Genomic DNA, 12,197 nt, shown 5'->3' with positions numbered 1-12,197 from the left:
TGTACTATGGATATGTGGTCGATGTTTAGAGATCTCTTGTAGGATGTTAGGGTTAAATTTGTCCCGGCGAGGAAGATAATGAATGGTAGGGTGAAGGAACCATGGGTGACAAGGAAGGTTGAAAATCTAGTCAGGTGGAAGAAGGCAGCGTACATGAGCTTTAGGAAGAAAGGATCAGATGGATCTATTGTGGAATATAAGGAAGAAAGAAAGGAGCTTGAGAAGGGGCTGAGAAGAGCAAGAAGGTGGCATGAGAAGGCCTTGGCGAGCAGGGTAAAGGAAAACCCCAAGGCATTCTTCAATTATGTGAAGAAAAAAGGGATGACAAGAGTGAATGTAGGACCGATTTGAGATAAAGGTGGGAAGATATGCTGTGGAAGTGAGTGAGGTCATCAATAAATACTTCTCTTCGGTATTCACCAATATGAGGGAACTTGATGGTGAGGACAATATGAGTGACGTTGATGTTCTGGAGCATGTTGATATTAAGGGGCAGGAGATTTTGGAATTGTTAAAATACATTAGGACACATAAGTCCCCGGGGCCTGACGGTATATTCCCCAGGCTGCTCCACGAGGCGAGGGAAGAGATTGCTGAGCCTCTGGCTAGGATCTTTAATGTCCTTGTTGTCCACAGTAATGGTACAGAAGGATTGGAGGGAGGCGAATGTCTCTCTAGTCAGCTGTCTAGTTAGGGAGGCGAATGTTGTCCCCTTGTTCAAAAAGGTAGTGGGGATAGTCTGGATAATTATAGACCAGTGAACCAGTCTGTGATGGGAAAGCTGTTGGAAAATATTCTTAGAGATGGGATCTGTGGGCATTTAAAGAATCATGGTCTGATCAGAAACAGTCAGCATGGCTTTGTGAAGGGCAGATCGTGTCCAACAAGCCTGATAGAGTTCTTTGAGGAGGTGACCAGGCATATAGATGAGGGTAGTGCAGTGGATGTGGTCTATATGGATTTTAGAAAGGCATTTGACAAGTTTCCACACGGTTGGCTTATTCAGAAAGTCAGAAGGCATGGGATCCAGAGAAGTTTGGCCAGGTGAATTCAGAATTGGCTTGCCTGCAGAGGTCCGAGGGTGGTGGTGGAGGCAGTACATTCAGATTGGAGGATTGTGACTAGTAGTGTCCAAGAAGGATCTGTTTTGGGACTTCTACTTTTCTTAATTTTTTTAACGACCTGGATGTGGGGCAGAATGGTGGGCTGGCAAGTTCTCAGACGACACAAAGGTTGGTGGTGTTGTAGATAGTGTAGGGGATTGTCAAAGATTGCAGAGAGACATTGATAGGATGCAGAAATGGGCTGAAAAGTGGCAGATGGAGTTCAACGCGGAGAAGTATGAGGTAGTACACTTTGGAAGGACAAACTCCAAGGCAGAGTACAAAGCAAATGGCAGGATACTTGGTAGTGTGGAAGAGCAGAGGGATCTGGGGTACATGTCCACAGATCCCTGAAAGTTGCCTCACAGGTAGATAGGTTAGTTAAGAAATCTTCTGCAGTATTAGCTTTCATACGTCGAGGGATATAGTTTAAGAGTCGGGATGTAATGATGCAGCTATATAAAACTCCGGTTAGGACACACTTGGAGCACTGTGTCCAGTTCTGGTCGCCTCACTATAGGAAGGATGTGGAAGCATTGGAAAGGGTACAGAGGAGATTTACCAGGATGCTGCCTGGTTTAGAGAGTATGCAGTATGATCAGAGATTAAGGGAGCTAGGGCTTTACTCTTTGGAGAGAAGGAGGATGAGAGGAGAAATGACAGAGGTGCAGAAGATAACAAGAGGAATAGTTAGAATGGATAGCGAGCGCCTCTTCCCCAGGGCGCCACTGCGCAATACAAGAGGACATGGCTTTAAGGTAAGGGGTGAGAAGTTCAAGGAGGATATTAGAGGAAGGTTTTTTACTCAGAGACTGGTTGGAGCGTGGAATGCACTGCCTGAGTCAGTGGTGGAGACAGATACACTAGTGAAGTTTAACAGACTAATAGACAGGTATATGGAGGAATTTAATTTGGCGGCTTATATGGGAGGCAGGGTTTGAGGTTCGGCACAACATTGTGGACCGAAGGGCCTGTACTGTGCTGTACTATTCTATGTTCTATGTTCTATGAAATCCAGGAATATTGAAAATGCATTGCTACCCTGGTACCAGCTAAGTCTCTGTAATGGCCACTACATGATAATTCCATGTATGTATCCAAGCTCTGACTTCAGCACCTTTGTTCCTGATGCGTCTTGCATTGAACTGCCCGCACTTTAGCCCTTCTACCTTCCTACCTTTACACCCTTTATTCTGCTTCTCTTTCTTGAAAGCCTCTCTATATGTTACATCTGGCTTTACTCCATGCACTTCTTTCACTGCTCTATCGCTCCAAGTCACATCCCTCTTTCCACAGGATGGGTACCAGAGGGCCAGAACGGTTAGTGGAGAGGTTGCAAAGATTGATGTTGAGGATCAAAGTGAGGATTCAAGATGTTGAGCATGATGCCAGTAAAATCCTGAACTGCGTAAATTAGACAGTCTCTTCACGTCGACTCTACGTCCGTCATTCAAAGTTCAAAAGCTTTCAATGAAAACACCCTCCTTATTCTGTTAAACTCCAGTGAATAGGGACCAGAGTCTGAATGGGTGCATGCACGTTAATAATTTCAATGCTGAATCTTTCTTGTCACGCCACTGAAATTCCTTCAATACCAACACATCCTTTTTCGTATTTGCCTTCTAGTGCTCGATGCCTCCACTGTAGTAAATATCGTCACTACATCTACTCTACCAGAAGGTGCTTGTGATTATAGGGATTAAATACGACAGATCAGAACAAAACATCTCATATAGTGTGTCATGTGATGTAGGAAAGCAAAGATCAGAAACACCTAAGCAGAGCATTTGGGATGACAATTAACGCTGACATTTATGAACATTGGACTTAAATTCAGAATATGTGGGAGATTTAATAGGATTACACTATAAAGGAGTAATTCAGCTAGTGAATAGCGCAAGCACTTTGTGTTTCTTTACAACTAAACATATGATTAGACATTGTATTTGTTGGACAGCTAGAGAGTGGTGGTCGATCATTGCCTCTCTGACTTTATTCCTGTGACTAGTGGCGTGCCGCATGCGTCGGTGCTGGGTACGTTGTTATCATTTATATCAACGATCTGGATGGTACGAGGTGAACTGGATCAGCAATGTTGCGGATGACACCGAGGTTGGTAGTGTAGTGGACAACGAGATGGACTATCATAACTTGCAACGGGATCTGGACCAGCTGGAAAATGGGCTGAAAATTTTATACGGAATTTAGTGGAGAAAAGTGCGAGCTGATGCAGTTCGATAAGATCAATCAGGATAGGTCTTACAAAGAGAACGGGAGGGAATGTGGAATGTGATGGAAGGAACAATATGGGAATACAAGTCCATAATTCACTGAAAGCAGCGTTACATTTTGAAAGCGTAGTAAATGATGATTTTGGCACACTGGCCTTCATAAGTAAAAAGACTGAGTAATTGAGATAGGATATTATATTGAAGGCGGGTTAGACATCGGTGAAGCTTAATTTGGAGTCTCTGTGCCAGAAAACAAGAACCCCAAATGAACTCATTAACAAGACCGTCAAACAACAAATGTGCAGAGAGAAGGAAATAAATCATGCAAACAATAATGCACGCAAATAGCTGCGACATGCAACTCTTTCGGTAGACCTTGACATAAGAACATAAGACATAGGAGCAAATTGACATTATTCCGCCTATAAGATCTGCTCCACCATTCCATCATGGCTGAATTATTATCGTTCTTAACCACGTTCTCCTGGTTTTCCACCGCAACCTTTGACTCCCATACTAATAATGAACCTATCGTTTCCATTTAAATATACCCAATGACGGCCTTCAGAGACTACTGTGCAAATGAATAGAACATTCATCACCCTCTAGAAGAAGAAATTCCTCCTCATCTGTGTTCGAAAGCACCATCGTTGTATCCGAGGCTGTGTCTCATGATCAAAGACTCTCACACTATGGGGAACATCATCTCCACGTCCAGTCTACGTAGGCTTTTCAAACTCCAAAGTCTTTTAATGAGATCGCACAACCTTCATTTATTTTTACGCATCGGTGTGTAGGGTCTAGAGCCTCAAACGCTGAGTATACGTTAACCTTTAATCTGCTGAATCTTCTTCTTGTAACACCATTGGATCGTCTCCAATCCCAGCACATCCTTTCTCATACTTGCCCTCCGGTGTTAGAATCCCCCACTATAGGAATGGTCGTGTCCATATCTAATCTGTCAGAACGTGCCTGTGATTATAACGGGTAAATATTATAGATCGCAAAGAAAAAATCGGATTTAGTGCGGCTTGTGATGCTGGAAAACAAAGATCACGAGGACAGAAACACTTAAGCAGAAAATTGCGTATGGCAATTAACGCAGATATTAATGAATATTTGGTTTAAATTCCGAGCATGACAGAGATTTAATATAAACAGTCCATATAGGAGTAATGCAGCTCATTAATAGCGATAGCAGCTTTTTATAACTCTCTGGACAAACCAGGATATTAGCTCAAAGTGACAGCGTCAGAAAATATTGAAAAGGCTTGACCGAAAAGTAGAGATGGGTCGGCAACAAATGAAATTAGTAGTAATAGACAAGGCACCAAGGGGAGCAAAAGAGGAGACAAGAGAAACTAAACACAATAGGCAGCAGGGTAACCTTTAGGGAGGAAGACTAAAGACGAGAAAAAACACTTGCAGCTGGACGGTAAATGAGTGAAGAAGGACTGTGGGAGATAACGGATTAATTAGGCTGCGGGTGATGAGCCTGGAACAAGTGACAGGTGTGTCCTATTGTCTGGGTGGAGACTGGGCGCGATCTGCATTTGCAGGCTGGAGAATGCGAGCACGAGCAGACTTTATAGATATGGCATGGAAGTGATAAGCCCCGTGGAAAAATTGAACAGTCTTGGGCTCCGCATGCCTTTTTTCGAAGTCCAGAAATAAAAAATACCACTACTTATATATGATGAAACCTTGGATATGAACTTCCAGCCTTTCCCACGAGAAGACCTCTCCCATGATATTGAAAGCATGGAGAAAGCAGCGATGGTTGAGAGGTGAAATATTATTTTGCAACTGCATACGTATTCTAATATGTGTCTCAGTTTGCCCACCGGAGCAACAGTTGCCATGTCAGTGGTTGTTAACGCAACAGGGGATCATCTCAACAGGGTATGAGCTGCTACTCGGCACTCAACATCATCAACCGCACAACGGTAATCAATAAATTTCAAGACCTTGACCTCAATACCTCATTGTACAATTGCATCCCCGATTTCCGCACTTGGAGATCCCAGTTTGTTCTGATTGGTAACAGTATCTTCTCGATCGCCAACTACACAGGTACAGCTACTCACTTTATGCTTGTGAATGTATGGTTAAGCACAGTTTCAACGCAACATTCAAGTTTGCTGATGATACCACCGTAGCAGGCCGAATCAAAGCTGGTGACAAATACGCATGCAGGACAGAGATCAAGAATCTGGCTAAGCGGTGTCATGGTAACAGAATCTTACAAAATATGATCAAGATTAAAGAGCTGAATATTGACTTTAGGACGAGGAATCCAAGGGTCAGTGATCCTGCCCTCACCAGACAATCAGAGCAGGAAACGATTAGCAATGTTACACTGCTCAGTGTTATTACTTCGGAAGACCTGTTCTGGTCCGAGCACGTAATTGTAATTATGAGGAAAGCACGGCAGCGCTTCTATGTCTTTTGGATTTCGCGAAGATTCGGCATTACATCTGCAACTTCGACGAACTTCTATAGATGTGCAGTGGAGCGTATATTGACTCGTTGCATCTCTGCCTGGTATGGAAACACAAATTACATTCAGCGAAAATTCACTTAAAAAGTAATGGATATGGCCCAGTGTATCACAGCAAAAGCACTCTCCACCAATACACACATTTCCACGAAGAGCTGTCGCAGGAAAGCAGCATCAATAATCGCTGACGCCGCTCATCAGTGACTTGCGTTCTTCTCGCTGCTGCTATCAGGAAGAATGTACAGGACCCTTAGGATTCACACCACCAGCTTCAGGAACAGTTATTATCCTTCAACCATCAGGCTCTTGAACCTAAAGGAAGAACTTCACTCAACTTCGCTTGCCCGGACATTGAAATACCTCACAAAATCGAGACGAACTTGCAGGGACTCCTCATCTCAGAATCTCGATATTTATTGTTTATTTATGCATTATTAGTCTTATTTCTTTCTTTTGTATTTGGAATTTCTTACTGTTTCCACCTAGTTGAGTACCCACATTGGCGTGGTCTTTCATAAAATCTATTACGCTTATTGTAGTACTGCGATGTTGTTGAGTAGGCCCGCAATAAAACGTATCACAGGGTTGGATATGGTGACATATACGTACTTCAGCAATAAACTTACTTTGAACTTCTAACTTTCAATTGTGCCCATCATATCTGACTATCTACAAAAATATGACTCGCGCAGCAAAACTGGAAGATTGAAGAGGAGGTTTGCTTGGTCGTAGTACACACGTGTCAAACAAAGATGACTGTGACTAGATATTGTGTTTGCACCACCATAGGCCGCACCTCCCTGTCGAAATACTCTTACTTCAATTGTGTGCATTGTCACCTGGTTGAATAGGAAAACAAAACACTCACCCACGACTGTTATCTGTATTCTGTCGCTTTCATCTGAGGATATTCTTCTACCGGACACCGTGCACGTGTATAAACAACTGTATGTTCCCGATGCATCACCTCCATTTGTGATGGTGAACGTCGCGGTGTTTCGCTGGGTTTGCACGTCCTGCAATGTTTGTCGGTTTTTGTACAGGTGAAAGGTGCCAACGGAATGTGCCCGACTAGTTATCCAACAAGTTAACCTGACCGATTCATCTGACCGGTAGGCATTATCCGCTCGGTTACTTTTTATTCGAGGTGTCGCTGGCTGAGCTGGAAGGGAAGAAAATTAGTTGAGTCAGAATGTACTCAAGCGTATGGAATCAAAATTATCACTAACTCCGTGCAAAACCCGTTCTGTGCAACTATCTATTTCTCATTCCTAATTCCCATCATATAACTCCGTCCCCAACCCCGTCTGAAATTGTATATTTAGAAGAGACTTTCCTGGAGACAATAAGTGACGGTTGTCTGTATGATTGAACGAAAGATCTACTAGAAAGGTCTGCTAAGTTAAAGAGCAGGAGCTCCAGGGTAATAACTTACACGACTGCTACCAGTGCCACGTGTTACTCAGGATAGAAATTGGAAGATTATACAGTTGAATACGTGGCTAAGGATTTGGTGCAGGAAGGAAGGCGTCAGCTATTTGGATCATTGGGCACTCTTCCAGCGAATGTGAATCATGTACACAAAAGACAGTTTCCAACTGAACTGGAAGGGGACTAATATCCAAACCGAAACTTTTGCTAGTGCTCAAAGGATCCGAGGGTGGGATCATTCTCCAAGAGGATGGGAGCCAGAGGGCCAGACCAGTTAATAGAGTTGTTCTCGAGCAACACTCACAACACGCTGGAGGAACTCAGCAGGTCGGGCAGAATCCATGGAAATGATCAGTCAACGTTTCGGGCCGGAACTCTTCGTCAGGACTGAAGAGGGAAGGGGCAGAGGCCCTATAAAGCAGGTGGAGGGAGGGTAGGAAGAGGAAAGCTGGTAGGTTCCAGATGAAAAACCGGTAAGGGGAAAGATAAATGGTGGGGGAGGGGTAGCAGGGAGGTGATAGGCAGGAAAGGTGAAGAAGCAATATGGGAAAACATAATAGGTAGTAGAAGGAGGCAGAACCATAAGGGAGGTGATAGGCAGCTGGGGGAGGGGGCTGAGTGAAATAGGGATAGGGGAAGGGAGGGGGAGGGAATTACCGGAAGCTGGAGAATTCTATGTTCATCCCATGGGGCTGGAGTCTACCCAGACGGTACAGGAGGTGTTGCTCCCCAATCTGAGTTTAGCTTCATCATGGCAGTAGTGGAGGCTACGTATGGACATACCCGGATGGGAATGGAAAGCAGAATTGAAGTGGGTGGCAATCGGGAGATCCTATTTGTTGTGGCCGACGGAGCGGAGGTGCTCGATGAAGTGGTCCCCCAATCTGCGTCGGGTTTCACAGATGTAGAGGAGGCCGCACCGGGAGCACCGGATGCAATAGATGACTTCAACAGACTCACAAGTGAAGTGTTGCCTCACCTGAAAGGACTGTTTGGGGCCCTGAATCGTGGCAAGAGAGGAGGTGTAGAGCCAGGTGTAGCACTTACGTTTACAGGGATAAGTGCCGGGTCGGAGATCCGTGGGAAGGGAGGGTGGATCAGGGAGTCCCAGAGGGATCGATCTCTGTGGAAAGCGGAGAGTGTTGGAGAGGGAAAGATGTGTTTAGTGGTGAGGTCCTGCTGAAGGTAGCGGAAGTTGTGGAGGATAATGTGCTGGCTCCGGAGGCTGGTGGGGTGGTTGGTGAGGACAAACGGAACTCTGCTCCTGTTGTGGTGGCGGGAGGGTGGATTGAGGACCGAAGTGCGGGAAATGAAGGAGATGTGAGTGAGGGCATCATTGATGACGGGAGAAGGGAAACCACGATTCTTAAAGAAAGAGGACATTTGAGATGTCCTGGAACGGAAAGCCTCATCCTGGGAGCAGATGCGGCGGAGGCGGAGGAACTGGGAATAGGGAATAGCATTTTTGCATGTGGCAGGGTTGGAAGAGGTATAATCGAGGTAGTTATGAGAGTCAGTGGGCTTGTAGAAGATGTCAGTGGACAGTCTGCCTCCAGAGATGGAGACCGTGAGATCGAGAAAGGGGAGAGAAGTGTTCGAGATAGACCAAGTGAATTTGAGGGCTGGGTGGAAGTTTGAAGTAAAGTCGATGAAATTGACGAGCTCAGCATGGGTGCAGGAAGCAGCACCAATGTACTTGTCAATGTAACGAAGGAAAAGTTGGGGGGCAGTACCAGAATAGGTTTAGAGAGCAGACTGTTCCACATAACCAACGCCGAGGTAGGGGCTTAAAGAAGAGGCTGGGACCCATGCGAGTGCCCATAGCGAAACCCTTGGTCTGAAGAAAGTGGGAAAAGCCAAAAGATAAGTTATTAAGTGTGAGTGCCAGTTCCGCCAACCGGAGGAGGGTAGTGGTGGTGGGAAACTGGTGAGGTCTATTGTCCAGAAAGTAGCGGAGGGCTTTGAGGCCTTCTTGATGGGGAATGGAGGTCTATAAGGATTGGACATCCATAGTGAAAATGAAGCGGTCGGGCCTGGGGAACTGGAAGTTATTGAAGAGGTGGAGGGCATGGGATATATACCGGATATAGGTGGGGAGGGTCTGAACAATGGGTGACAAAATGGAGTCCAGGTAAGCAGATACAAGTTCGGTGGGACAAGAGCAGGCAGAAATTATCGGTCTACCGGGACAGTCAGGCGATGGTACAGGAGACAATGTTTTGATATTTTTGTTGGGATCCTGTTCCAGGGGTAAGTAAGAGGAGTTGTCAGTGAGGTGGAGGTCCATCCGCCAGACTACTACGACACCACCTTTGCCTGCGGGTTTAATGGTCTGCCCCTTCCGTCTTCAGTCCTGATGAAGGGTTCCGGCCCGAAAGGTTGACTGATCATTTCCACGGATGCTGCCCAACCTACTGAGTTCCTCCAGCGAGTTGTGAATGTTGCTTTGGCCCCAGCATCTGCAAAGTATATGTATATAAAAGTTGTTCTAGAGATAGATGTTTTTAAGACCTGAGAAAAAGTCAGGAATCAAAATGCAGAGAATGAAGCTACTAAAATCCTGAGCTGCGTAAAACTATGCAACGCAAAAGATATGGCAGAAAAGACAGTTGAATTCAGGGCATGTATCAACGCCTGGAATTATGAGAGTATACCCATCAGTGCGATCTGGCTGCAGGAGGGAGAGGACCGGCAGCTCAGTATTCCGGTTTCCGTTGTTTTAGACACACCTTAGCGGGTGCGGTTAAAGGAGGAGGGCTGGTGTTACTACTCAGCGAAAATGTCACAGCAATGCAGTCAGAACCGACTGGAGAACTTGCTGAATGATAGTTCATGGGTGGAACTCCGACACATGTCACTAAATGAAACAATCTCTTCACATCCGCTCTGCGTCGGCCATTTAAAGTTAAAACGCTTTCAATGAGAATCCTCCCCCCATCCGATTTATTGTTTTAAACTCCTGTGAATAGGGACCAGAGTCTTAATGGGTTCATGTAAGTTAACCATTTAATTTGCTGTATCTTCCTTGTGACACCACTGAAATGTCTCCAATACCAACATATCCTTTTTCAGATTTGCCCTCTAGTCTTCGATGCCTCTACTGTAGCAAATATCGTGTCTACCTCAACTCTACCAGAAGGTGCTTGTGATCATGGCGGGGGGCGGGGGTGGTAAATACTACGGATCAGGACAAAAATCGCATATATTGTGTCATGTGATGCAGTACAGCAAAGATCACGAGCACAGAAACACCTAGGGAGAACGTTTCGGATAGCAATTAACGCTGACATTTATGAACATTGGATTAACATTCAGAATATGTGGGAGATTTAATAGGAACATACTTAAAAGAGTAATTCAGCTGGTGAATAACGATAGCAGTTTCCTTTTCTTTACAACTAAACATTTGGTTAGACATTGTTTTTATTGGAGAGCAGAGAGTGGTGGTGGATCATTGTCTGTCTGACTGGAGGCCTGGGACGAGTGGCGTGCCGCATGCGTCGGTGCTGCGTACGTTGTTATCATTTATATCAACGATCTGGATGATACCAGGTGAACTGGATTAGCAATGTTACGGATGACACCGAGATTGGTAGTGTAGTGGACCACGAGACGGACTATCATAACTTGCAACGGGACCTGGAGCAGCTGGAAATTGGGCTGGAAATGTTAGACAGAACTTAGTGCAGAAAAGTGCGAGTAGATGCAGTTCGATAAGGTCAATCAGTATAAGTCTTACTTAGTGAACGGGAGGGAACTGAGGAATATGATGAAAGAAACAATAAAGATCCATAATTCACTGAAAGTAGAGTTACAGTTTAAAGCGTAGTAAATGATGATTTTGGCATAATGGCTATCATAAGTCAAAAGACTGAGTACTTGAGATAGGATATTATATTGAAGGCGTGATAAACATTGGAGAACGCAAACACGAGGAAATCTGCAGATGCTAGAAATTCAGGCAAAACACGCAAAAAATACTGGTGAACGCAGCAGGCCAGGCAGCATCTATAAGAAGAGGTACAGTCGACGTTTCGGGCCGAGATGCTTCGTCAGGACTAACTGAAAGAGGAGATAGTAAGTGATTTGAAAGTGGTAGGGGGAGGGGAGATCCAAAATAATAGGATAAGACAGGAGGGGGAGGGATGGAGCTTAGAGCTGGAAAGTTGATTGGCAAAAGGGATAAGAGGCTGGGGAGGATGGAGGACCATGGGATGGGAGGCCTAGGGAGAAAGAAAGTGGGGGGGGGGAGGAGTTGTAGAGAGAGGGAAAGAGGGATAAAAAATAGAGAAAAGAAGTGGGAAAGAAAAGATAAAAACGTAAACAAACAAACAAATAAATAAATAAGGGATGGGGTACGAGGGGGAGGCGGGGCCTTAACGGAAGTTAAAGAAGTTCATGTTCATGCCGTCAGGTTGGAGGCTACCCAGACGGAATATAAAGTGTTGTTCCTCCAAGCTGAGTGTGGCTTCATCCTAACGGTAGAGGAGGCCGTGGGATAGACATATCAGAATGGGAATGGGACGTGGAATTAAAATGTGTGGACACTGGGAGATCCTGCTTTCTCTGGCGGACAGAGCGTAGATCTTCAGCGAAACAGTCTGAAGTCTCGACTTCACCATACCTTGTTCCCTTTCGAACCTCACTCCTTCCGAATGCTCTGCCCTCCACTCCCTCCGCACCAATCCTAACATTACTATAAAACCCGCCGATAAGAGGGGTGCTCTTTCAGTCTGGCGTGCGGACCTCTACCTTGCCGAGACACAGCGACAATTCGTAGATATCTCCTCTTATTTACCCCTCGATCATGACCCCACTAAGGAGCACCAGGCTATTGTCTCCCACAGCTTCACCAAATGTACCAGCTCCGGAGATCTTCCATCCACTGCTACCAACCTTATAGATCCCACTCCCCGCACTTCCCGTTTCTAC

At 45.3% G+C, this 12,197-nt stretch overlaps 1 protein-coding gene and 1 pseudogene across 3 annotated transcripts in view; both read right to left on the bottom strand.

The window, feature by feature from the left end:
* The window catches only part of LOC140189847 (histone H2AX-like), an 836,563-nt pseudogene that overhangs the window by 141,322 nt on the left and 683,044 nt on the right, over window positions 1-12,197 (bottom strand).
* Window positions 1-12,197, bottom strand: part of LOC140189845 (immunoglobulin superfamily member 1-like) — a 73,797-nt gene that overhangs the window by 33,975 nt on the left and 27,625 nt on the right. For all 3 annotated transcript variants that reach the window (XM_072246153.1, XM_072246151.1, XM_072246152.1), the window contains one exon: window positions 6,703-6,996. In XM_072246153.1, the coding sequence (XP_072102254.1) occupies window positions 6,703-6,996 (294 nt within the window). The remainder of the gene's footprint in view (window positions 1-6,702; window positions 6,997-12,197) is intronic.

This window comes from Mobula birostris, chromosome 29 (assembly GCF_030028105.1).
Source record: "Mobula birostris isolate sMobBir1 chromosome 29, sMobBir1.hap1, whole genome shotgun sequence".
NCBI classification, from domain to species: Eukaryota; Metazoa; Chordata; class Chondrichthyes; order Myliobatiformes; family Myliobatidae; genus Mobula; species Mobula birostris.
Note: the sequence above shows the minus strand (reverse complement) of the source record. Positions and strands in the feature narration are given on the sequence as shown.